Source organism: Netta rufina (genome assembly GCF_964035555.1).
Source record: "Netta rufina genome assembly, chromosome: W".
NCBI lineage: Eukaryota > Metazoa > Chordata > Aves > Anseriformes > Anatidae > Netta > Netta rufina.
In genome coordinates, this window is record NC_140139.1 from 5,224,578 (window position 1) to 5,251,483 (window position 26,906).

Here is a 26,906-nt window from a genome sequence, read left to right on the forward strand (position 1 = left end):
ACAGCAACTAGCATTAATTACAGTGCACGCTCCTCCTTGTGAGGTTATTAATAAATATAATACCATTCTGTGATATATGGAGTGGTAATTCGTGTCAAGAAGATGGTTGATATTAATAAAGAAGGGGGAGATGTGGGAGTGTGGCCATGGGGGTCGACAAGCCCCATGGTTGGTGATAACATCAGACTCTTAACGACGAGGCCATCAAGAATGTTTGATGGAGCTTTGAGGGAACAAAGAAGGGCGATTCAGGAGACACCATACCATCTCAGGTTGCTTATTCTCCAGCCCTTAAGGCATGGAAGTTGCTGGGTGTTTGCTGTTGCCGGGCAAAGTTGTTTGACCAATGAAAACTTGTTTTTGAAAAGGACTGCTGTGGGGCAAGGGTATAAGAGGGGAGCCTGTCCTCAACATGGAAATGCAACATGAGATAATGAAGTTATGTCATCAATAAAGAAGTGGGAAAAAGGAATGAATAGGGACAGGCTAGCAGAATGGAGACCAGGACACGTACAGGGACACTAATCGCCTCATGAAGATAGGTTCAGCCAAACTCAGCAAAACGCTCAAAGAAGCTCGTATAGAAAGTCGCTGCAAATAGGCGCACTGGAGCTGGTAGGAAGCTCAAGCTGAGAGAAGCAGACCCGCGCACACAACTGAGTCACGCCACCACTGAGTGCTGCAGTGCCAGTCATGCTAGAACTCCAGTATGAACTGGAATCAAAGGCAGCCAAGTGATACGCCACAATTGATATCGCTAATGCATTTTTCTCCATCCCTCTAGCAGCAGAGTGCAGGCCACAATTTGCTTTCACTTGGAGGGGAGTTCAATACACCTGGAATCGGCTGCCCCAGGGGGTGGAAACACAGCCCTACCATTTGCCATGGACTGATCCAGTCTGCGCTAGAGCAGGGGGAAGCTCCTGAACACCTGCAGTACATCGATGACATTATTGTGTAGGGTGACACAGCAGAGGAAGTTTTGAGAAAGGGAAGAAAATAGACCAAATCCTTCTGAAGGCCGGTTTTGCCATAAAACAAAATAAAATCAAAGGACCTGCACGAGAGATCCAGTTTTTAGGAATAAAATGACAAGATGGACGTCCTCAAATCCCAATGGATGTGATCAACAAAATAACAGCTATGTCTCCACCAACTAGCAAAAAAGAAACAAACTTTCCTAGGTGTTTTGGGGTTTTGGAGAATGCACATTCCAAATTACAGTCTGATTGTAAACCTGCTCTACCAAGTAACCCGTAAGAAGAATGATTTCAAATGGGGCCCTGAGAAACAACAAGCCTTTGAACAAATCAAGCAGGAAACAGTTCATGCAGTAGCCCTTGAGCCAGTTCGAACAGGACCAGATGTAAAGAATGTGCTCTACACTGCAGCCGGGGAGAACGGCCCCACCTGGAGCCTCTGGCAGAAAGAACCTGGGGAAACTCGAAGTCGACCCCTGGGGTTTTGGAGTCGGGGATACAGAGGATCTGAGGCCAGCTACACTCCACCTGAAAAGGAGATATTGGCAGCATATGAAGGAGTTCGATCTGCTTCGAAAGTGGTCAGTACTGAAGCGCAGCTCCTCCTAGCACCCCGACTGCCGGTACTAGGCTGGATGTTCAAAGGAAGGGTCCCCTCTACACATCATGCAACTGATGGTACATGGAGCAAGTGGGTTGCACTGATTACTCAGCGGGCTCGAATAGGAAACCCCAGTCGCCCAGGAATCTTGGAAGTGATTATGGACTGGCCAGAAGGCAAATACTTTGGGATATCATCAGAGGAGGAGGTGGGTCGTGCTGAAGAAGGCCCACCGTACAACAAGCTACCAGAGAATGAGAAGAAATATGCCCTATTCACTGGTGGGTCCTGTTGTATTGTGGAAAAGCATCAGAGATGGAAGGCTGCTGTATGGAGTCCTACACGATGAGTTGCAGAAGCTGCTGAGGGAGAAGGTGAATCGAGTCAGTTTGCAGAAGTGAAGGCCATTCAGCTGGCTTTAGACATTGCTGAATGAGAAAAATGGCCAGTTCTCTGTCTCTACACTGATTCATGGATGGTAGCAAATGCCCTGTGGGGATGGTTACAGCAATGGAAGCAAAACAACTGGCAGCGCAGAGGCAAACCCATCTGGGCTGCTGCATTGTGGCAAGGAAATTGATGCCCGGGTGGAGAAGCTGGTTGTAAAGGTACGCTGCGTAGATGCTCATGTGCCCAAGAATCAGGCTACTAAAGAACATCAAAACAACCAGCAGGTGGATCAGGCTGCTAAGATTGAAGTGGCTCAGGTGGACCTGGACTGGCAACATAAAGGTTAATTATTTATAGCCCGATGGGCCCATGACACCTCAGGCCATCAAGGCAGAGATGCAACATACAGATGGGCTCGTGATCGAGGGGTGGACCTGACCATGGACACTATAGCACAGGTTATTCATGACTGTGAAACGTGTGCTGCAATCAAGCAAGCCAAACGGTCAAAGCCTCTTTGGTATGGAAGATGATGGCTGAAATATAAATATGGAGAGGCCTGGCAGATTGATTACATCACACTCCCTCAAACTCACAACAGCAAGTGCCATGTACTTACACTTACAATGGTGGAAGTAACCACCGGATAGCTGGAAACATATTCTGTGCCCCATGCCACTGCCCGGAACACTATCCTGGGCCTTGAAAAGCAAGTCCTATGGCGACATGGTACCCCAGAAAGAATAGAGTCAGACAATGGGACTCACTTTCGCAACAACCTTATAGACACTTGGGCCAAAGAGCATGGTATTGAGTGGGTGTATCACATCCCCTATTATGCACCAGCCTCCGGGAAAGTCGAGCAATGCAATGGATTGTTAAAGGCTACACTGAAGGCAATGGGTGCTAGGACACACATTTGACAAATGGTTAGTCGACACTAGGGGATCTGACAGTCGAGCTTGACCTGCCCAATCAAACCTGTTATGTACTGTAGAAGGGGATAAAGTTCCTGTAGTGCATGTAAGGAACATGCTGGGTAAGACAGTCTGGGCTACTCCTGCCTCAGGAGAAGGCAAGCCCATTCGTGGGATTGTTTTTGCTCAGGGACCTGGATGCACTTGGTGGGTAATGCAAAAGAATGGAGAGGTCCACTGTGTACCTCAAGGGGATTTAATACTGGGTGAGAATAGCCCATGAGTTGAATTGTATCATGTTAATTGTTATACATGTGTAATACTCTATGTCATCACTACCATGATTACTATATATCCTAGATGAAAATGGTGATTAATTAGAATGTATGGAAAAGAGTGTAACCTGAGCCTGACATAAATGGTATGGAATAAGGGGGGGATAGATGTCCTGCCTGGTTTCAGTTAGGACAGAGTTAATTGTCTTCCTAGTAGTTGGTAGGGTGTTATGTTTTGGCTTCGGATGAGGAGTGCTGATAACATGCTGATGTTTTAATTGTTGCAGAGCAGTGCTTACACCAAGCCAAGGACGTCTCAGCTTCTTGCTCTGTCCTGCCAATGGGCAGGCTGGGGATGTAGCAGGAGCTGGGAGGGGACAGACCCAGGACAGGTGACCCAAACTGGCCAAAGGGGTATTCCATACCATCTGACGTCATACTAAACAATATATAGGGGTGGCTAGCTGGGGTGGGGCGGACTGCTCGGGGTTAGGCTGGGCATCGGTCAGCAGGTGGTGAGCAATTGCATTGTGCATCGCTTGTTTTATACACATTATTAGCAGTAGTACTATTATCATCATTATTGTTATTATGTTATTAGAATTTTTCTTCCTTAATAAACTGTCTTTATCTCAACTGACAGGCTTCACTTTCCCATTTCTCTCCCCCATTGCAGAGAGGGAGGGGGGAGGGTGAGCGAACACGAACAGCTGTGTTGTGTTTAGCTGCCGACCCCGTTAAACCACAATTGGAGCCCCGTTCCAATCATAAATCCACAAGACTTTGGGAAAACACCTGAAACACTCAGGCTTTCGTCTTCTAGACAAAAAATGCCACCTTTTCCACAAAATTTACATTTCAACAGGACCGAATTTCAAGCCAAATGCCAATTTTTCTCATGCACTTTGTTAGTAAGCACACACAAAGCAAGGAATTACTCCTGCATATCAGTCAATATGGAGGTCTTAAATAAATTCGCTCTCCCCCTTCTTACCAAAATTTCCAGGGCTCAAGCCCAAACCACCAAAGAAGTGACTCTCCATTCTACCACTCTGATAATCAGTCAGCCCCCCTCCCCCAATACTTGGGAAACTGACCAAACACTACCGTGAATATACCAAAACTTCTAAACTGTTATCTAGATAATGCTCCCACCTTCCTCCTTGTCACACTCAAAACATTTAGGAACAAAATAGGATTACAAGGTGCACCGTTGGGCCCGTATATTGGGCACCACCAATCAACACTTGGATAAAACAGCACTTCTTTTCGGTCTGTCATGTGCTGTCATGCACTCTTCTCCCATATGGGGACTATGCTGCATGCCAGACGTCTCTGCGCGATTTACCAGCTGCCCCAGCCACACGTGCGACTTACAGGCCCTTCCTGTAGTGTAAAACATACCGTTTGTCCATGGCTTCAGGAGGTCTGTCTGCTCCCACAGTGAGCAGCCGAGAGCGGAGGCTGCTCCGAGGAAAATACTCAGGGTGCACTTAAGGGCGTCTGCTCCACAGTCGATCCTGCAGCCGAGCAGAGTGTCTCCTGCCTGGCTCGCCAAACTGACTTGTGTAAAACAGACTCCACAATCAGTAAGATTGTAAAGTAGGTATGTTTATTCAGTGCTGGGCAGCACCACGGGGGGGGGGGGGGGGGGGTAGTCCCGCCAAAGTTGTGCGCACCTGATGTGGCAACTTGCTTTGGTTATATGCAGCAAAGAGTTACATATGCATGAAGTTTCACACTATGCCTATACATATTCATAACCTGTCCCCGCTTCATATTAAAATTAGTTCCAAGGAGTCATTTCCATAAACTCCTCCCCTCTGTGCTTGCGCAGTGTCTCCTGGTGGTGGTCGTCAGGGGTCGTGGGGATGAAGATTGATGACTCTTCCTCATCACCGCTCCTTGACCTCTTGTCTCTGCACAGACTCAGTTGCTCCTTGGCCCTTGTCCATCTGCAGGACCAGTTTCTGCCAGTTTGAGATAGGCTCACACTCTTATCAAGAGACTGACCTTGGTAAGGGGCCCAAGGCTTCTTGCTTTAATTAATTTGCACAATGCACCATAGTTAGCAAAGACACTAAGTAGCATCCCAGTTTAATGCCGTCAGCGCTCTATACTTATTAAGATTCTCCTAACTCCCTCTCTCAACTGTTTCAAATAAACTTTATAAACAATTTTGAATTAACTTTAGTTTCTAAGACAAGATTCCCTGGTTTTGTGCATTGCATGATATATTGAAGACGTAAGAGAACTGCCATCATTAATAAGTTCTAGTTAAAGAGGGAAAAAAGATTTGCATCACTACCTTAAGCGTTTTCCCCATTGTATTCCGAACCAGAAACCTATGTAGTAGTATAAAAATATTCTGCAGCTAGTAAAAGCATTATGCTTTCACTAATCTAAGGTATTATAATAATTGCTATGGGTAAACTAAGCCCCGAATAATAGAGTTGGGAAAATTGTTTCAAATTATGGTTGTTTTTCTACTATCTGTATAAAGATAAATTTCAAGGATCCAGTTCAATAATGAACCTGACATTAGCTTCTTCCAGACAGCATAACCACAGAATATACTGATAATGATTACAGTATAAGATTTTCTAGATTATTAGTTTCAATAATTACCAAATGCCTAAACATCTTGGACAGTATGATTGGATTCTTTTTTTAGGAATGTTTATTTTTAGATATTTAAATCAGCTGACCAACACATCATTCACGCTTTAAAACACAAGATCAAACTATTTTGAATACATATTTCGCTTTCTGTGATCAGAATCCTGAATATAGTCAGTTACACAACTCACAGAATTTAAAGTTAATATCTTCTTTAAAAAGCTCTTTATTCCCTAATACACAATAGATGCTTCTTCAGCCTAACTTTATGAAAAAACTGCAAATGATTTGTGTAAGAAAGATTCTACATGAATAGAATTGTCCCCATGTACAGTTGTATATAGATATTTTTTTTTATTATTGTTGCCATGCTAGTTTAGTCACTATGAAAATTAAAGAAATGGCACCCTCTTGTGGTACCTTTGCTTTTAATGAAATCTTCATAATTTTCCCAATACACAATTTTACAAAGAGCTTTTCTAAAATGCCCACTATTAAATGCAGATTTATGCTTGCCTTTTTTTTTTTTTTTCTTCAGACACAAGAAAACTAAATAATTCAGGAAACTAATCTCATGCAGCAGCTGCATGAGAGATTATCAAGCAGTAATATTAAATTTCAAGCCCTCATACCCAAAAAGAAATCAGACATTTTCAAAAGTGAGAGCCTAAAAGCCTAGTGTGATGGGGCAGGAGATAGAATCTTGATGATTGCTTACTCTATTATGCCATTAATACAACAAGTGTGATGCATCATTTATTATTAAAGACATAATAAAATTTTAGTCCTACTGCAAACCATATTCCACCTACTGCCACTTTTAACAGTGAAAGTCGTTTCCAACAAAACCAAAATTCCTCCCACACTAACAATATTTCAATGTTTTACCGCTACTCAATTACTAATTGTCATTACTAGTTGACAATAGGTACATAGTTAAATTAGTGACATAGTTAAACATTGATTGTACAAGAAGTAAACTTAGCTCAAGGGTTCATCGTACAATTTAGGTTAAACCACTTTTTTCTTAAATTCTAACAATTTTACTTAAAATAGCATATCTCTGTTTTAATTGCATAGATGAACTAGATATTGTCTCAAAAGAATGTTCATGTAAAACAGATTAAGTGCTTTAGTATCATAGTAAAGCTTGGCAAAAATCACTCCCTTCCATATCTCAGCCTTGCCCTTTCAATTTGACAGCAGCCTTTTTGCAAGTTACAGATTATATTTTTAGAAGGATATGCCTTCTGAATGACTGGAGATCTTACTGTTTTAAAGCAAAGTTCCTATAAGGCATACTATAAGGTCAAGTCAGATTAGTTACTTCAAAGATCTTAAGTGTAACTATGAAAGTAACTGTGAAAAAATTGTGATTTATCTACAGATACTTGCTATTACTTCCCTATCACAGCCTTTGTACCCAGTACAATGAAAGCTACCTACCCAAAAAGAAGGCACTGTGAAGGTCCTTGCAGGTTTATTATCATTGGCTAAGAAACAAAAGTAATAATTTCCCACCCGAACTAAGTATTTTAAAAGGTTTTGACTATATAAAACTCAAATCACCAGGAGATTCTATTTTAATTCAGTTGTGTTTAATATTCTTTGTTGCTGTATGTATGAGACTTTGATCCAGAGGCCTGACAACTGAGAACTGAGTTTTTTTTTTTTTTTTTTTTTTTTAAAAAAAAACTTTACCCAAAAAACATCAGCAGCATTTGATCAATTATTGCTGAAGAAACAAGGTTACTGGACAGACAAACTTCTGAGAGAAGAATGCAGCACAACTGCTTCCTGAAAAATCTGCATGCTTGGCTTTGGCAAGAGTTTTAATAACTTAACTGTATGGAGAAGAAAGCATGCTTAACACCCTCCTTTATATTCCATTAGAATATAAAGAAACAATAATTTACTATTGTAATACTTCAGTTATTAGTTAAAACTAATACTTCATTTCACTTATTAACAACTTTGAGCCAAAGACCAGTAAACAATTTGCAGACAATGTTTTTTAGAGCAAACTGGATTTATATTTGTACCAAAAGAAAAGTTTGTTCAGATTAAGTGTTTAATGCAATACAGGAAATAAATCAGAATGATCACAATTACACTGACACCAAAGACCAATAAAAAGCAAATCCCATTCAGTAACACACAACAGAATGCTTTATTTCACTACCTCCACTTTACCTAAAAAAATAGTCTTCAATATCATATTCTTCTCTGCCCTCCACTTTATACTCCAAGTACTGCTTGCTAATCTCAACCCAGTCTATAAATATTCCCAGAGCTAACACTCAAATGACAACTATATTAAGCTCATCAGTCACCTCGAATGCCAGATAATCACCAATTGCACACATCAAAACAATATGCTTAAATACTTTTAAAATTCATTTATTACCTGTGCGCAAGAGGTAACTACCAATAAAAAATAAGATGTACAGTATTTTTCATATGGTGGTTAGAAGTAATTAGAATATCACATGACAGCACGACAGTACTGAAAGTAATGTTTCCAGTTACAAATCATAATACTTTAGAATCTCAGTGGAAAAAAAAAAACAAACAAACAAAAAAAAAACCACACAACAACCTTAGAAGCAGTTTCAGAGCAAAAGGTAGTTCTCTGTTAAATTGCAGAAAGGTAATGTAATCCGTAACAATTTTTCAATGAGAATGTTACAATGCAAGTTTCTTTACAGTTAGATGTAAAGATACCACTAGAACAGCAACTCTAGTATATTTTAAACAAACTTGCCCAAGCATTTTTTCTGAGATGTTTACCAAGATGCTGGAAGATTCTACACTGAAAACCATGTCATAGTTTTTTTTCTTCTGTCCTTTTTTGGTTATTTATAATTCCATTCTATTGCAACATGTAAATTTCTAGAAATGAGCTGTATCCATTGTATATGTTATATTTATACTTTACACAAATAAAAGCAAAAATGGTACTCAAGTGGTATAAATCTTGCAGAATTTTGCTAGCAAAAAATGCATGCTGAAATAATCATAAGCAGCATTGGTATCCACAAATTATAGCTTCAATTGTTTCCTTTTTAATTTGTATCTTGCATAAATTACTATTGAAGGCTAATGGTTTAGTACTAAAAAAAAATTGGACAGATGCAAGTCAAACAAAACCTGCTCAACCAACCATGAAAGCTGATAGTTTGAAAAATCAACAGTAATGCAGAACAAAGTGATGCATGCAACAACCGAGTGAAAACACATCAATTCCCCATTTGAAGAAAAATGCTGCATTTTACCTTAAAAATACATAACTGATTTTAGTTATAACAAGAAAATCCCAATAGTCAGAATGAAATAAAGCAACTATTTTAAAGATTTAAGAGCAGTTATCAAAAATAAATTATTTTTTTTCAAATTAAAGAAATGCTGCTATGAAGGCTGAGAGCCAAGCAGCCTTTCAATAGCTGCACTGATATCTCCTCCTGTTGCTATTAGAGCTTGTAAATTTGCTTCATGGTTCAAAAAGCCCATTGCATTCAGCTGCTCCAGTTGTTGCTGAAATCTAACTTCTGGATTTTGTAACTGCTAAGAAGAAAAATTTAAAGCTATAAAAGCATAATACACATTTGACAAAGTACATAGTTGGTTCTGAACCACTCCTCATCTTTAATAACAATTTCTGAATGCATCTTTCTCAAGATCCCCAAACTAGACCATGACAAATTCAATTCACAACTGAATTATTGATTGAACAAATCAGACTAGCTTCAAATTTTAAGAGTATCTATACTTACATGACATTTTTGAACTATAAGGACATCTACTTGTTTGACAAAAGAGGAACAAAAATTAGGTCTGGCAAATTTATATCCTGAGAACGGTTTCTTAAAGACGTGTGCAGGTTTTGTTTGTTTTAAAATTAAACCAGTCCAATCTAGTGACAGTAGGATTTTGGTGATTTCAGTGTTGGCAACAGTGAATGCTGTATGCTATTTTATTTTTCTTGACATAAAAAATACCTCTTTAATGCTCCAATTATTTATTGACTAAGTTTACCAAAATTCTAGTTAGAAAAACTTCAGCCTAAGGCAACAGAAGAGGCAAGAGCAGGAACGTTTCTTTCACCAGCAGTCTACCATTACACTGGATATGTACCGCAGTGTAACTAAGGGTGTTGTTTCACACAGACAGCACTCTTAAGATACTACTCCATTGTTATGGGAATGCCCTCTTTAAAACTAGTCTTACCACCTTACAGCTACCTGCAAAGCTGTCACCTTTGGTCAACTTCTGGAGTCCTCTGGAAAGCCTGAACTCCACTTGGTACATTAACACAATGTACACCGTGCAGTCTTGACCTGCAGGATGTCAGGGAAGCAAGCTACAAATTCAGACCCCAAATAACCTGAGTGTGGCTATTCTGAAGAGTGGGACAGAGTCCGTCACAGCTACAGAGTAACAACCAGAAACACAGATATAAAGCACAGAGATAATGGAGTTTGGTACACTTACATTATTTTCTTGTCTGAGCCCATGTTTCACTCACCAGTGAACCAGTCTTCCCTTAACACCTTAATTTGCTTCTTTCCAGGCATTTCAGAAACTCAAGGGTATGAAGATAAGTGTACAACAATCAACCGTTCAGAGGACGTTTTTACTCAAATTTGATATTTTTCCAGCATTTATTTGCACAGCTACAACACCACTTTTAAACTTCCTCTGTTCTCCTTTGACCAGAAGTATTATGGTGGTGCACACAGGGGAGGGATTAAAAGCAAAACCAACCAAACAACAACAAAAAAAACACCCCACACCCCCAAAAACACACACACTAGAATATAGTAAATCTACTTACCTGAACATTTGCACCAGCAAGTGCCTGCAACATTTGCTGGACAAACTGTTGGTGACCAGGTTCAATGGCCCCTGATGCTAGACTAGTGTTTTCACTGGGAATAGAACTAGGTACAGCGGAGCCTGTAGGAACTCCAGTGCTTCCAAATCCACCTAAACCAGGATTAAATCTGCACAAGTGACAGAGAAATACATCAAAAATATAGAGAATAGCTTACTTGTAATGTCTCTTCCCATTGTATCCAATTACTGAGTAAAAATCTTGTCAAATAAAGAGTGGATGACAACTGAAGTAAAGCACCGAGACAAAGACCATGGCCATCATTGCTAGAAAGTGCATTGCAAACAGAAGTGTGACAGATTCTAAAACAAGTTTAACGAAACTAAAAAAATGCAAGAGGAATGGTCTCTAAAACTGGATAAACCTCTACACATTTTATAAAAAAGAAAAAAAAATGAAAAAAAAAAAACCAAACACAAGAAAAAAGTTCTTGTATAAATTTGTATGATCAATTCTTACCCTGGTATAAGTCCTGGTGCTTCTGTTGCTAGTGTCTGCAAGCCCTGCTGAATCTGTAGCAAAGCTTGCATTGCTCTAGAGTTTGACATAGCTGATAATGTGTCAGGACTCTGCATCTAAGAACAAGAGAGAAACTCACAAATTTAAAAATATATAGACGTTCAAAGTTAATCTTTATCACTAGATGTTATATAGAATTTGACATCCTTTCAGAACTTGCTGTTTCTCAACTTTAGTTACATGAAGTCCTTCAGATATTTTTCTTTTTTTGAGAAAATTTTCACAGGAAATGATCGATGAGCTCTCCAGACTCCTTTGAAATAAGGAGTACATAAACAGAAGTATTTCTCATTATCCCTTCTAGTAGACTTTACCATCTTCTAAAGCTATAGGAGTGTATTAGTCCAACATAATTTTAAAATTGGTTTTCATATCATAATACTGATAAGCAACAAGGATGAATACAACAAAACTTGACTAGTAGGTATCTAATACAAAGTTATAAAACATCTTTTTCTAGCTAAATTTAGACCACAACAGTTTGACCATGATAATTTGTGCACTTGTTCATATTTGTAGCAGCATTACTGCCTACAGACACGTGAACACTCTGCAAAACATACTAGCAAACATATAATGTTCTAAGACCTTCACTCTACTAAAAATTCAACTAAAAACCATCTTTCGCATCCACAGATGATCTAAAAGACAAATCCTTCTGACATCTGAAATTAGATGTCCCAGAATTGAACTATTTTAGATACAAAAAAAACCTACTGTTTTACGCTCACCTCTGCTTAGAGATGCCACTTGCAGTGAAAAGTTATTTGTTTCAGTCGTAAGTGAGGCAGTCTTAGTAGCCAGACCTGCTTCAAATACCAGACAGGCTGATTAATTTCAGCAGCCTTCACTTAGTAACTAAACCAAATTCCTTCTGCTGCAAAAACATTTTTTGATTCACAATGAACTGCACAGATTAATGTTAATTTTTCTCAAAACAGAATAGCAGAATAGGGTACAAAAATCAAACACTGATTCCATCCTGAAATATGGGTATGTAATGAGACCAGAGCACAGCGAGTTTTTAAACAACTTGTCTTTCAGATTCTTCCTGTCTCTTCCTGATAGCTAAAAGTCAGAGGATAATAAATAAATGTATAGCTAGTAAAGTTAATCCAAACCTTTAAAGGAAGAATACACTTTAGGTTTACTGAAGCAAGCTGCTGTGGTTACCTTATTCACGAAAATAACCGTTAAGCCATGACTTACTGTCTGATATGTGGAGTTGCTTTAAAGAAAATCATGACCCAATGATTCTTTGAGCACTTAAGTGATTTGGATCTCTATTAATGTTATTAATCTATCTAAAAATCATGTAAAAGGAGTAGACTGAGTAGCTCACATGCATTTTCCTAGTTGTGCTGAGCAACCTTTATTGCAATAAGTGCTTTCAATTATACAGAGGAACATTTCATGGCTTCCGTCACCCAATCCCATAATATAATACAAACAGATGAGTGAGGGAAGTATGGGCTGCAATGCTGTCAACATTCTGAGAACACACAGGTAGTTCTCTAGTTTACTTCCTCTATTAATGTTGTCGATCATCTGATATAACACGGAGAAGACACCAAAGAATACTAGCTGTGCAGATAAATCCCAAGGCGATATTGATGTAAAGATTTACCAAAAAGAAAGGATTCCTGCTGCCTCTTCATGATATATTAATCAGCATTTATTCACATATTTCAAAATATAAATGTGATATTAGCTCTTCAGGCACTACTGAGTGATCACGAAGCAGTAGCACTATGAAATGCTACAGCCATTCATGTCATTAAAGCAACATAAACAGTTTCTTCTTAACACTGAACTTGCTAATGTAATTTATGTTATTATTTATTTTACTCATAACACTGCCTACCTGCAATAAGATCCTGTCAACACACATTTACTTTGATTTGCAAGGACTGCCTAATAATGGAACTCATGCAGAGTTACATTTTCAATTCCTAAAAATGTTGTTAACTCTTATTTAGAGGACACAGCCCTCACATACACTGTGACAACTGACGTCAAGCAGATACTGGGGCTGAAACCACAATGATGTAAGAGGGGAAGCTGGTGGTAGGACAATCTTTACAGGCAAATATCTTCAGAACCCACTCTGCTTCTTTTGAATTAACTCACAATTTGTCTCTTTCAAGGCATGCCATAAGGTCTTTTTTACCCCAAAATTTTTAGGTCAGGATGGAGAAGGCATGAGAAAAGCACAGGTAAGACTTACCTTAGTAGCAAAACAAATTATGTAGCAAACAGAAGTGTTCTCTAGTTGGTGTGCAGTAAGAACAAGTCGTCTTTTTAAGCAAAGGCACAAGAGCAGATCAAAGTAGTTGTGCTAATCACAGAAAATCATCCACTAAAAAAGTCAGACTTAACTTGAAAGGGATGAAGAAATAAATCAAGCATTTAATTATCAGGGGACAATGCAACTTAGTGTCTAAAGCTAAGGAGAACCATATGCAACAATCTAGCTTTGAGTGAAATCAAGGAAAGGCACCAGTTTACTGCAAAAATTGCTTGTGAATTGCAGACATTTACTAACAACAGGTAGTATTTCATCTTACTTGTTGTAGGTAAGTATGAAGTTGTTGTCTCATTTGTTCCTGAAGTTGAGGATTTCCAGCAAATAAAGGATTATTCAACATCATCTACAGTACAAAAATATTTAACTTTTCAAACAGTAGATCAAAGAGTAAGTACTAGAGTGGATTTTAAGACAAGTATTTACTACACATGAATCAGAGAACAAGATAATAGTCTATGAAAATAATCTCATTATCTCCTACTACTTCTTTGGTCAAAACTTGTTATGAAACAATGAACCACAAGCCTGAAGACTAACTGAAATCATCAGATTTTTTTTTTTTTTTTAATTTTTAAAGTGAATGCTAGATCCTTGCCAAAGCAACCTCATTTAAACTACAAGGAAAGGCTTCTCTGGTCAGGCCCCAGTACAGACAATGTTTTCCCTGTAAACATCATCTGCAAAAAGCAAGGGATTTTTCCTAGTGTGTAATATACAAAAGAGATTTTTTTTTTTTTAATCTTAGTTCAAGATTTGACTTTTACTGCTCTAAGGAAAATTTGAAAGCACTTATACAGTACCATTCATAAAACAGCAGTAAGTATCACCACTTTTATAGTGAGCAAGGGTCACAGATGAGAAACGAAAATCAGAATAACAACTAGATATGGCAACAACTCCTTTCCCTCCATTTCTGTCCTCCCAAGCTAGGGTGGGTATTTATTTATTAACCTTAATTTATGATCAAAGCATTTGTTTTGTATAACTAGGTTTCATGCTAGGCCACAGAAGTTTAGGGCTGTATGAAACATACACAAATTTACAAGCTGTTTCAGAAGAGTGTTTGGCATGATGTCCAACTACAAATGGAAGAAGTTTAGTACAACAGATTGTTAAAGGTAACCAGGTAATAATTTCAATTAGTTTGGCATTGACTGGGCCATTCACAACAGACAAGTAATCATTGGGAAGTTTACACTATCACTCTTGTGAAAATAAAACTGTATCAAATAGTCAATTACTTTTTTTTTTTTTTTTTTCTTTTTTTTTGCTTCAACACACACAACACACTGCTACACCAGAAGCATTTACCTGTGCTGCAAGATCAGGATTCTGGCTTAATGACTGCATCATGCTTCTCATATAGGGTGCAGACAACATATTTTGCATAAGCTGTGGATTTTCTGTTATCTGCTGTAACAAACTCTGTATTCCTGGTGTGTTGAACATACCAACTTTAAAAAAAAAAAAAAAAAAAAGCAGAAGGTCAATTTAGTAAACATCCTGACTATAATCAAATGAATTAGACTGCCTAAAACCGAGATACAACTGTTATTTTTTTATGAGCTTTAGCCCATTAAATACATCTCAGTGTGGTTTTCCTTATGCAGATGCATTTGCCCTAGAAACAAATTGAAGCCAGAGGCTGTATCCAACAAGCAGTTCCACTAAGTATCTACATTATTAGTTGTTTTCCTGTTTGTCTCCATCCAGGAAAAATAATAGCATTCATCTACAGATTCCCTACTTAAAAGTACACGAGTATTGTTAATACTCTTCATTTATTTCTCATGTTTGCTTTTCTACAGAAGACTTTGACATTAATCAAATGTTTTGTGAAAATAAATATCAATACAAACTTTAAATCAAAACATCTCTAATAAAGCAATAATTTCAGCAAACTCCTTAATATGTACAAATACATAGAATTGCATTAACAGACACACCTCCTAGTCCAGGTCCCAAATTTGGTATGGCTGAGCTCTGTCTCATACTTGCAGAGGTGCTATTTCCAATGTTACTACCGCCACTGCTCTCACCACTGGTGCTGGCAGTTGTGGAACTCTGAGAGCTGGACTGAGGAGCCCAGGGATTTGGTAAAGGATCTCTATTTTCTGTACGAGATGGCTGAATGTCCCCTCCAGATGATACATTGCTTACTAAGGAAGCAAATGGGTTACCTCCAAACTACAGAGAAAGGAGAAACAAACATATAAACTATTAAAGTCACCTACTTGTAATACTGCTAGAAACAGCAAGTTACCTTTCCAAAATTACATATGAAAACAAATGTTGATGGCTCTTGATCAACTATACTCACCATCCTAAAATAAGCCAGTGTAAATATTCTGAAAAAATGCCAACATAGAAAGAGATATCAACTCCAGCAAAAAAGTTAATCACACTTCATTTTAAAAGCAGCATTGTTACTATGCTAGTACTTAGATCACAGCAAGATTATATCTTGCATAGTGGTTTCCAACTTGGAAATTTGTTTCTAAGCCTTTTTCTTCCTACCTTAAGTTGCAAGTTACTAAACACACCCTTCATAGACCTCAGAATTTTATAATTCCAAGAATTAAAAATAAAAAATAAATTTAGAATATTTAACAAAAATGTATTAATGGTAAAATAGCTTCTCAAACACAAAAAACAATCTTTGTTCTTTCAAGCTTAAAGAGCATAGGAACAGGCTATGCAGTGGCTTCAAGAAATTAAGTTTTGTCAAGTACACATTTGAGAAGTTACATTATTTACCATCTTTCATTAAAAAAAAAATAAAAATCCTTCAATGGTCCTTGCAATCATTTCTCACCTGTTCCTGTGCTGCATTCAACATTGGCTCTTGAATATCCGTGTACATACGTCGCAAGGCATTGTAGCCACCTGGTATACTTTCGAGGTTGCTCAAGGCTCGGTCTTGATTTCGCATCATTTCCTGCATCATTGCAGGGTTTCTAGCAAGTTCTAGTGTCTAAGGAAGTAGAACATTTAACTTGTATCAATACAAGAAAATTCATTCTTTTGTGTTTTAACCCTGGAAGGCAGCTAAGCACCACATAGCTGCTCACTCACTTCCCCCCTGCAGCAGGATAGAGGGGAACAGAATCTGAAGTGCAAAAGTTAAAAAAAAACAAAACAAAACAAACAAACAAACAAAAAACTTGTGGGTTGAGATAAAGACAATTTAATAAGTTAAAAACAAAACAAACAAACAGAGCCAAAGGGAAAAAACAAACAAAGAAGTAACGTGCAATGCAATTGCTCACCACCAGCCAACTGATGCCACACCCCAAGCAACAGAAGCCCCCTCCGGCCAACTCCCCCCAGTTGAGCATGATGTCATATGGTATGGAATATCTCTTTGGCCAGTTTGGGTCACCTGTCCTGGTTGCATTTCCCTCACAGCTTCTTGTGCACCCCTGGCCTACTCACTAACATGTAGTTTGAGAAACAGAACTGAGCTTGACTCTGTGAAATTGCTGCTCAGCAACAGCTAAAACACTGGTGTGTTATCAGCTCTGTTTTCATAGAATCACAGAATGGTTTGGGTTGGAAGGGACCTTTAAGATCTAGTTCCAACCCACCTGCCGTGGGCAGGGACACCTCCCACTAGACCAGGCATCTCAAAGCCCCATCCAAACTGGCCGTGAACACTTCCAGTGATGGGGCATCCACAACTTCTCTAGGCAACCTGTTCCAATACCTCATCCACCCTCACAGCAAAGAGCTTCTTCCTAACATCTAATTTAAATCTACCCTTTTTTAGTTTAAAGCCATTACTTCTTGTCCTATCACTACACTCCCTGACAAAGAAGCCCTCCCCAGCTTTCCTATAGACCCCCTTTAGGTATTGGAAGGTTTTTGTAAGGTCTCCCTGGAGCCTTCTGTTCTCCAGGCTGAACAACCCCAGCTCCTTCAGCCCTTCTTCGTAGGAGAGGTGTTCTCGCCCCTTGATCATCTTTATGATCCTCCTCTGGAGTCATTCTAATACTTCCATGTCCTTCTTGTGCTGGAGGTCCCAGAGCTGAGCACAGTACTCCAGGTGGGGTCTCACGAGAGCAGAGTAGAGGAGAATCACCTCCCTCAACTTGATGGCCACGCTTATTTTGATGCAGCCCAGGATACGGCTGGCTTTCTGGGCCCACAAGCACACATTGCCAGTTCATGTTGAGCTTCTCATCCACCAGCACCCCCAGGTCCTTTTTTGCAGGGTTGTTCTCAATCCACTCATTGCCCAACCTCTATTTGTGCTTGGTATTGACCCAGCCCAGATGCAGGACCTCACACTTGGCCTTGTTGAACTCCATGATGTTTGCACAGGTCCGCCTCTCAAGCCCGCCAAGGTCCCTCTGGATGGCATCCCTTCCCTCCAGAATGTCAACTGCACCACACAGCTTGGTGTCATCGGCAAAGTTGCTAAGGGTACACTCAATTCCACTGTCCATTGTCACCAAAGATGTTAAACAGTGCCAGACCCAACACTGACCCCTGAGGGACACCATTCATTACTGATCTCCACCGGGACACTGAACCACTGACCACAACTGTTTGAGTGCGACCATCCAGCCAATTCCTTACACTTCAAGTGGTCCATCCATCAAATCCATGTCTCTCCAATTCAGAGACAAGGATATCATGGGGGACAGTGTCAAATGCTTTGCACAAGTCCAGGTAGACAATGTCAGTTGCTCTTCCCCTATCTACCAATGCTGTAACTCCACTGTAGGAAGCCACCAGATTTGTCTGGCACCATCTTCCCTTAGTGAAGCCATGTTGGCTGTTACCAATCATCTCCCTGCTTTCCACATGCCTTAGCATAGTTTCCATACGGATCTGCTCCACGATTTTGCAAGGCACAGAGGTGAGACTGACTGGCCTGTAGTTCCCCGGGTCTTCCTTTTTTTCCCCCTTTTTAAAAATGGGGGTTTCCCCTCTTCCAATTTATTGGACTGCCACAACTTCTCACATATGACGGATAGTGTCTTAGCAACTACATCCGCCAATTCCCTCAGGACCCATGGATGCATCTCATCAAGTCCCATGGACTTGTGCACCTTTAATTACCTTTAAAAAAATTCATTACAAATCCAAAACATAACACCATGCAAGCTACTATGAAGAAAATTAACTCTATCCCAGCCAAATCCAGCACACATTCTAAAGTGGAGACATCAGCATTTAACAGTATGTCAGTTACTAATTTCTAACTGTTTCAAATTAGGATTGAAGCCAAAACCAGATGTCATCTTAGCGGGAGTCAGTGGTATTTGATATTTAGTCAAACTTCTGTTACAGCTACCAGTATGCTAGTTGAGTCAGAGAGCATTGAAAAAGAGCAGGGAAAAAAACTTGAATGTACCATCCTGTTCTTCTCTCTTCTCTGTTTGAGCACAATATACTCTTACCATTTCTAACTTCGGTACAGCATTCATCTTATAACATTGTGAGAAAATAAGCTGTGTTTTTGCAGTAGAGAATTATTTTTCTGTATTCCAAGGTAGTTGTGTAGTCAGAATAAGGAGAAATGCTAAGTAGATAAGCAGATGGTAGAAGGCCTCACTGTTCTAAAATAAGGTAGAAGGTTGAGAAAAACAGGATGAGCAGCGTGAGAACAGTAAAACAATGAACACAAGTTGTCAAAATATAAGAAAGGAGAAATTAAAGGGTTGAAAAAATAGAAAAATTGTACATATATGGTATAGAGGAGCATTGAGTAGCTTGTGAATCTGTAGTACTCAGCCAATGAGGAAAGAGGGGAGGTGATCAGGCATTGGGTAATAGGGAATATAAGGTTATGATTTGTTTAATAAAATTCGCTCCTGATTGACAGGACGCCTGCCATTGCAATCGCGAATAAAACAGCTTCACAGAAGATCCTGCCTGAAGAAAATTGAGATTTTTCTCACAACATGAACCTGATAAAATCAATTCCTTTATTTTCAAAATCCTCCATTTTGTTTCCCGATGCCCTCTGCCACATAAGACATAGCTTACATTACGTGATTTTTAACTGTGTAGTCCCAACTGCTTCTAAATAAACTGGAAATAAGCTTTTATTTTTTTTTTTTTTTTGAGAATTATTACTTTTGGTAAACTCACTGTTGGATGAATAACAGAAGATTTCAAGTGTCATCCAATTCTAAACTCAAAAGATATGATTATATGGTTTTTAGCATCTTTCAAAACTATGCTGTAATTCTTCTGAGTTATCAGCCCATTACAGACACAAGCAACTAAAAATAAAAACATTTCCTATAGGAAGTTTGTAAAAGATCACTAACAAGCCTAAATTCTTCAACGATATTTCAGCACTCATCTAAGCATAGCCAATTTTGCTCTTTTGTTCACAGTTACAGTATAATCAAAGTCATGAACTTAATAGTTCTTTCTACATACCTGTCTCATTATATCTGGATTATTTAGCATATGACTGATTTCTGGATTTCTCTGTATCAGTTGCTGCATTTGAGGGTTAGCCATAATTAACTGTCTCATCAGGTCAGGACTTGAAAGCATACTCTGAACAAATGGATTTTCCATTATCTGAACCATCACTTCTGGGTTGGACATCAGTTGTTGTTGCATCTGACTTTGTAGCTCTGAAAAGTTTGATGCATTTAAGCCCAGGCTACTCAGACTTGCCAAACTTCCAAGACCACCTTTAAGAGGAAGGAAAAAATATAATTATAGCTTTCAGTTTCTAGTATACTTCTAAACACATCCAGGTTCTTTCTAAATATGTAAACATATCCCACACTTTAAAATAATGAAAACCAATGGAAATTCCATCTTTGCAATGATGTTAAGGAGTCATCCACAAAGAGGTTACTTCATTACATAACAAGACATCTAAAAACCCAAACCTCACCTGAAATATAAGTTGTTACAAGTCTAACAGCTTTTATTCTACTTTACTATAGCTAAGATACAAGGGATACTTGAGTTTCAGGGCCTTGGGTTATTTCCCAACACTTTCCAATACATTTTTAATAAATCATTTATAGCCTGACCACCAAGAAGGGACAGACCACCAACAGGGATCTCATAATATGATGCATACTTCCTATCCTAAACAAAAAGCAGAGTTCTTTTTGCTGATGTACCAAGAACTAATGAAGTTCTCCTTTGCAGAGCTCAGCACACAAAGAAGTTCCACATTTTTAGGAGGTAATAGTAAATCTGGAAAACTGTTTATTCTGGAGACTAGAAGGAGTTAATTACTTTTACTATCAGAATACATCATCAGTGGCACCTGAAGATGAAACATCACAAGCCTGAAGTTCTGTATATAAAAAATAAGGAAACAACTCCCCTTATAACTTATTGGTAAGAAACCTTTTACAGCCAATACCAAAAATTTTTGTAACTGGTAATATTTATTTATTTATTTATTTAAGCCCTGGAGCTACATTCAAACGTAAACAGGATTATTACCTGAAATCAAGGTACTCAAAATACCCACCATGTTACCTAACATTCTTACCCAAGCCAAAAGAGTTACTATTTGTTGAAGTTGATGTTGAGGTATTACTGCTTGATATTGATGCAGTAGCAGTACTTCCAGTAGCATGCGTTTGTTGAGCTGGGTGATCTTGTGATCTGAGGGAGAGAGAAGTTAAAAAATTACAAGTTGGATAAGTAAGTATTCCTACCTCTTGTCCACTCCTAGCCTATGGGGGGAGGGGGGGCACACGGGACAGAGTGAGAAACAGAAGACAGTGATACCGTGTACTATGTAAGCACTGTTCAGCAAGAGTAAAAATAAGTAAAATTGGTGCATTATCAACACTATTTTGGTCAAAAATCCAAAGCAGCACTACTGCTATGAAGAAAGTTAACTCCATCCCAGCCAGACCCAGTACACAAAATAAACAACGCCATTTAATAGAGAAACAATGTAATGACAAGACAAGGAAAAGGATGAAGCATTGAATACTTTCTCATCAGTCTATATCAGCAAAACTGGCCTTCAGGAATCCCAGGTCCCAGAAACCAGGGGTAAAGGTCAGGAACAAGGAAGATGTACTGTTGGTGGAAAAATGTCAGGTCAGGGAGTACTTGAGCAAACTGGACATAAGTCCATGGGGATGCATCCATAAGTGCTGAGGGAGCTGGTAGATGGCATTGCAAGGCTACTGTCAATCATCTTTGATCATTTGTGGTGATTGGGAGAAGTGCCCAAGGACTAGATGAATGCAAATGTTGCTCCTATCTTCAAGAAAGGCAAGGAGGAGGACCCAATGGACTACAGGCCAGTCAGCTTCATCTCAATACCTGGGAAGGTGATAGAATAGCTCGTCCTGGAAACCATTTCCAGGCACATGAAAGAGAAAAAAAAAAATCATCAGGAATAATTAGCATGAATTCACTGAAGTCAAGTCCTGCTTGACCAACTTGATAAGCTTCTGTAATGAAATAACCAGCCTGTAGGATGAGGAAAGAGCAATGGATATTGCCTTCTCGGACTTCAGGAAGGTCTTTGACAATATCTCCCATAAGATCCTCGTAAAGAAGCTGTTGATGGACAGGCAGCAAAGTCAGTTAAAAACTGGCCAAATCACCAGGTCCGGCGGGTTGTTATAAATGGAACCTTGTCTAGTTGGAGGTCAGTAAATAGTGGTGTATCCCAGAGGTAAATACTGGGTCCAGTACTGTTACTGTTCAACATCATCATTAATGATCTGGACCATGGGGTAGACTATGCACTCAGTAAACTCATGGATGATACGAAACCAAAGAGAGCAGCTGATATGCTAAGGGTCATGCTGCCATCTAGAGGGACCAAACATTCTGGAGAATTAGGCTGACACAAACCTCAGGAGTTTTAACAATGGGAAGTTGAAAGTCCTGCACCTGTGGAGGAACAACCCCAGGCACCAACACATGCTTGGGGACCACCCAGCTGGAAAGCAGCCTGCCAGAAAAGGATCTGGGGGTTCTGATGGACAAGTTGAACACGAGTCTGCAATGTGCCCTTGCTGCTAAGAAGGCTAATGGTATCCTGGGACATATTAAGTGATGCATTGCCAGCAGGTCAAGGGAGGTGATCCTTCCCCTCTACTCAAGGCCAGTGAGGCCACACCTGGAATAGTGCATGGAATTCAGGGTCCCCCAACACACGAGAGACAGAGTTACAGGAAAAAGTCCAGGCTACCAAGCTGATCAAGGGACTGGAAGGGCAGAGAGAGCTGGGACTGTTTAACCTGGAGTAGAAGCAGCTCATGGGGAACAATATCTATAAATACATGAAGGGAGGGTAAAATGAAGAAGACAGAGCCAGGCTCTTTTCAGTGGTGCCCAGCAACAGGATAAGAAACAACAGGTACAAAGTGAAATACACGAGGTTTTGTCTCAATATCAAGAAGCACTTCTTTACTGCGCAGGTGACTGAGCACTGAAACAGGCTGCCCAGAGAGGTTTAGTCTCCCTGCTTAGAGATCTTCAAAAGCCACATGGACATGGTTCTGGGCAACCTGCTCTAGGTGTCCCTGCTTGAGCATGGGAGTTAGACCAGATGACCTCCAGAGGGCCCCTTCCAACCTCAACCGTTCTATGATTCTCAGACATCTGTCCTGTCATCACTTTTTCAGAACAGGACTTTCAAAAAATTAAATTGATGGGCATCACCACAGGTATTACCACTTTTTCATCCCGTGCCTAGAATGCCTGCCAATGAATTGTTTCCTCAATCCTTATCTTGTTTTAGGAATCCTTAGCCTTATCCCCACAACCTTACAGAATTTGAGTTGCCTCTCTTGTTCCATAACAAGAGTATTTGTACTGCTTTTGAATGTACTGTAGTCAAATCTAGGTTTGTCCAAAAGAAAGCAATTACACCAATAATTAAGAACATTTTTAATTTCTTAGAGGTAAATAGACCGCTCGTAATTCAGGTTACCTGTTTTGTGTTTTGATGACCAGGTGAACAGTGAGTCCATCATGAATTCCATGCTGAATCAAAGTATCTTGATCTTTTAAAATTTTTCCAGCAAATATCAGAACAAGTTGATCAGTGTGGGACTTGAAACGCTTAGAAATTTCTTCCTTGAACTAAAAAAAAATAAATTATATTGAATACTGAACTATCACATTTTTAATAATTCACAGAACTGTTGCTCACATTTATTATACTAATCCACTTGTGCTATATGTTCTGCTTTACACAACCTAGAAATAATTCAGTAAGTTCTCAGCTTTTTTTTTTTGTCCAAAAGAGAAATCAAGTCATTCTTTTTCTGTACAAAGGAAGCCAAGTGTTTCATATCTGCAGTACTAACTATATAGATGGCAATAACAAAAATTTGAAGCCACAGTGAAGTCTTTAAGTGGAGCAGTCAAGCACATACCCATAACACAGTTTTATTGGCATATTGAATAATATATATTATCTGTTGCTGGCATAGTGAGGATACAATTTGTCACATTTGTGCTAGCACCAAAAGTAACAGTACCCTTTCTTCTTGAACGTAATATTGCTGCCTTCCATGAATCAGAACTAGTATTCCTTTCTGTACAGTCAAAGGTTACTTCTTTGGGTGAGAGAGTGGAGCCACCAACTCATGACAGCTACATGAAATGTGCTTCCAGCCCAGGGCACGGTGAATAGTCACATATTTAAGCTGACAGCTAAAATCATACCCTCATTAAAACAATGGAACCTGGTAAGCTATTGTATCCCTTCCTGCATTCTTAACCAGGAATATAACCAGGTTATGCTTCAACTGAATTTTGACTGAGATTCACTATTCTGCAGAGAAGTACTCTCATAGAAAAAGTAATTATTTCACAAAACATGAAAAGGCAAATATTCAAGAAAAACATTAAGAAATAACTTGATAAGAAAAACATCACTTTATTCAATGTGACTAGTCAGTAGACTGTTTCTGAAAGGATGTTAGAAACACTCCATAGCCAATAACTTGACTCAGGCGAGGATCTCAGTGAAGTAGTAATTTACTCGCAATTGCAATAGTGGGCACCCCACAAGCAGGGGAGCGCGCCTACTAGTTCCAAAACACAGTTCATATACTTTTTGATGACAGGACCCTCCCCTGTTTCCCCACTGAGTGGGTAATCCAGGTTCACAATCTATCCTATCCGATGCTTCACAGACAATGCATGGCCTTCAGTTGCCGGCCTGTTAAATTTCAAATTCCTTTTGACTTTTTCACTGTTTGAAGTGGTAATGTTTCTTCACTTATCTGACTTGACACCGTGATTTTGTGATTTTCACCTAATTGCTCTAAGGAGTCTGGTGGTCTGCATTTTACAAAGTTGTCTGCTAAGCTTTCTTATCACTGTAAGCATATCTCAATACCACATTCCTTTCCTCTAAACAATGTAACTCTGCAAAAACAACATTTCTATTCCCATGTTAGGCAGTTAGGAAACCCTCCTGAAGTTCAACATATTTAACATTTTAAAATTAGTAAGGTAAACGTTATTTTAAAAGAATCTCATTCCAAACACCCTAGTGAGCTCCTGTGGTGGTTTTACTCAGCTGGGCAGCTGAGCTACACCACAACCGCTCTCTCTCTCCCCCTCCTCAAAGGGAAAGGGGGAGAAAATATTATGAAAAGGGCTCAAGGGTTGAGACAAGGACAGAGATCGCTCAACAATTACTGTCACAAGCAAAACAGACTCAGCAAAGGAAGATTAGAGGAATTTATTGTCTATTACTAACAAGCTAGAGAAGCAAGAAACAAAGAAAAACTAGAACCACCTTCCCCCCATCTACCCTCTTCAACCTCCTCCCCTCAAGTGGCACAGGGGAACGGGGGCTGCAGTCAGTCTATAGTACTTCACCTCCGCCACTCCTTCACGGTCACTCTCTTCCCCTGCTCCAACATGGGATCCCTCCCATGGGATGCCGTCCTTCATGAACTGATCCTGCATGGACTTCCCACTGGCAGCAGCTCTTCAAGAACTGCTCCAAATATGGGTCTGTACCATTGGGTACACCATAGGCTGCAGGGGGACAGCCTGCTCCACCATGGTCCTCTCCGCAGGCTGCAGGGGAACTTCAGCTCCGGCACCTGGAACACCTCCTCCCCATCCTTTTTCACTGACCTTGATGTCTGCAGGGCTGTTCCTCACTCCTCACTCTCCCAGCTGCTGCTGCGCAGCAGTTCCCTCCCCCCCCTCCTTAAATCTGCTCTCACAGAGGTGTAGCTCGACTCTGGCCAGTGACGGGTCCCTTTGGAGCTGGCTGAATTTGGCCCTTTCTCTAACATGGGGCAACTTCTGGATTGTACTCACAGAGGCCACCCCTGCAGCCCCCTGCTACCAAAACGTTGCCACACAAACCCAGTACAGCTCCCATACAGGAACCCCAAATATTAACCTTGCAATGATTTATTATTAAATCATTATCTTATAACAGGAAGGACTAACAAAGGAAAACCCCACTGTATTATACTCTGAAGGCAAGTCCCTAATTGAAAGGATTTATAGTGTAGGAGGAGATGAGAGATACCAAAATAATGCGTCTAAGACACAAGAGGTAAGAAGTCTGTGCCTGGGTAGCAGGTAGCACTCAGTCAGAAGTCTGATCACACAATTCCAGTTCTTAGAGAAACATCTAAGTTAACCTTTACATTGGTAATTGTTATATATGGAGTGGTAATTCCTGTCAAGAAAATGGCTGATATTAATAAAGAAGGTGGAGATTTGGGAATGTGGCCATGGGGGTTGGAAAACCCCATGATTGAGATAACATCAGACTCTTAACAATGAGGCCATCAGGAATATAAAAGAGTTTACAGGGAACAAAGAAGGGTGATTCAGGAGACTCCATGCAGTCTCTGGTTTCTTGTTCTCCAGCCGTTAAGGCATGGATGTTTCTGGGTGTTTGCTGTTGTTGTTACATTCAACGTTGTCTGACCAATGAAAAGTTGTTTTGAAAAGAACTGCTGTGGAGAGAAGGGTATAAGAGGGGAAACAGGCGCAGTGGAGCTGGAGAGAAGCGGACCCGTGCACACAACTGCCTCTCACTGGTAAGCAGTTGCGCATTATGGGGAATCATACGTCCTTAGGAACAAAGACTGTCCTGGTAGCCTTACAGCTTATTCTCCTTCTTAACAATTGGACAGTTTATGAGCCTGAAATATGGGACCAAATTGAGGTCAAGGTGTGGGACTCTGCAACTAAAAACGACAAGGTTGCAGTGGGATTGCTCGACACCTGGTGAGCAATCTCTGAGGCCTTAAAGAGCCATGTGGGGCCACAATCACAAATGTGTGGTTTGCCAGAGAGTGAGGGAACTGCGGGCTCCTTTACTGATCCAACTGCTACGCCATCGCCATCGGCCTCTGCTGCTACAGCTATCGAATGCTTTTGCTGTTACGCCCCTTGCTGACCTGAACGTGCTTTTTGACCCAGGCCTATTGGCCTTGAAAAGT

At 39.9% G+C, this 26,906-nt stretch overlaps 1 protein-coding gene across 2 annotated transcripts in view; it reads right to left on the bottom strand.

The window, feature by feature from the left end:
• Positions 1-4,753: 4,753 nt before the first annotated feature.
• The window catches only part of LOC311220831 (ubiquilin-1-like), a 38,482-nt gene continuing 16,329 nt past the window's right edge, over positions 4,754-26,906 (bottom strand). The window contains exons 2-11 of one of the 2 annotated variants that reach the window (XM_084304475.1): positions 23,405-23,556; positions 20,990-21,105; positions 19,903-20,165; positions 16,319-16,477; positions 15,450-15,690; positions 14,815-14,957; positions 13,763-13,846; positions 11,136-11,251; positions 10,617-10,785; positions 4,754-9,343 (exon numbers count right to left, since the gene is read on the bottom strand). In XM_084304475.1, the coding sequence (XP_084160601.1) occupies positions 9,191-9,343; positions 10,617-10,785; positions 11,136-11,251; positions 13,763-13,846; positions 14,815-14,957; positions 15,450-15,690; positions 16,319-16,477; positions 19,903-20,165; positions 20,990-21,105; positions 23,405-23,556 (1,596 nt within the window). In that variant the 3' untranslated portion in view covers positions 4,754-9,190. Of the gene's footprint in view, positions 9,347-10,616; positions 10,786-11,135; positions 11,252-13,762; positions 13,847-14,814; positions 14,958-15,449; positions 15,691-16,318; positions 16,478-19,902; positions 20,166-20,989; positions 21,106-23,404; positions 23,557-26,906 lie in introns of both variants that reach the window. The other variant, XM_084304474.1, reaches the window with a different exon arrangement.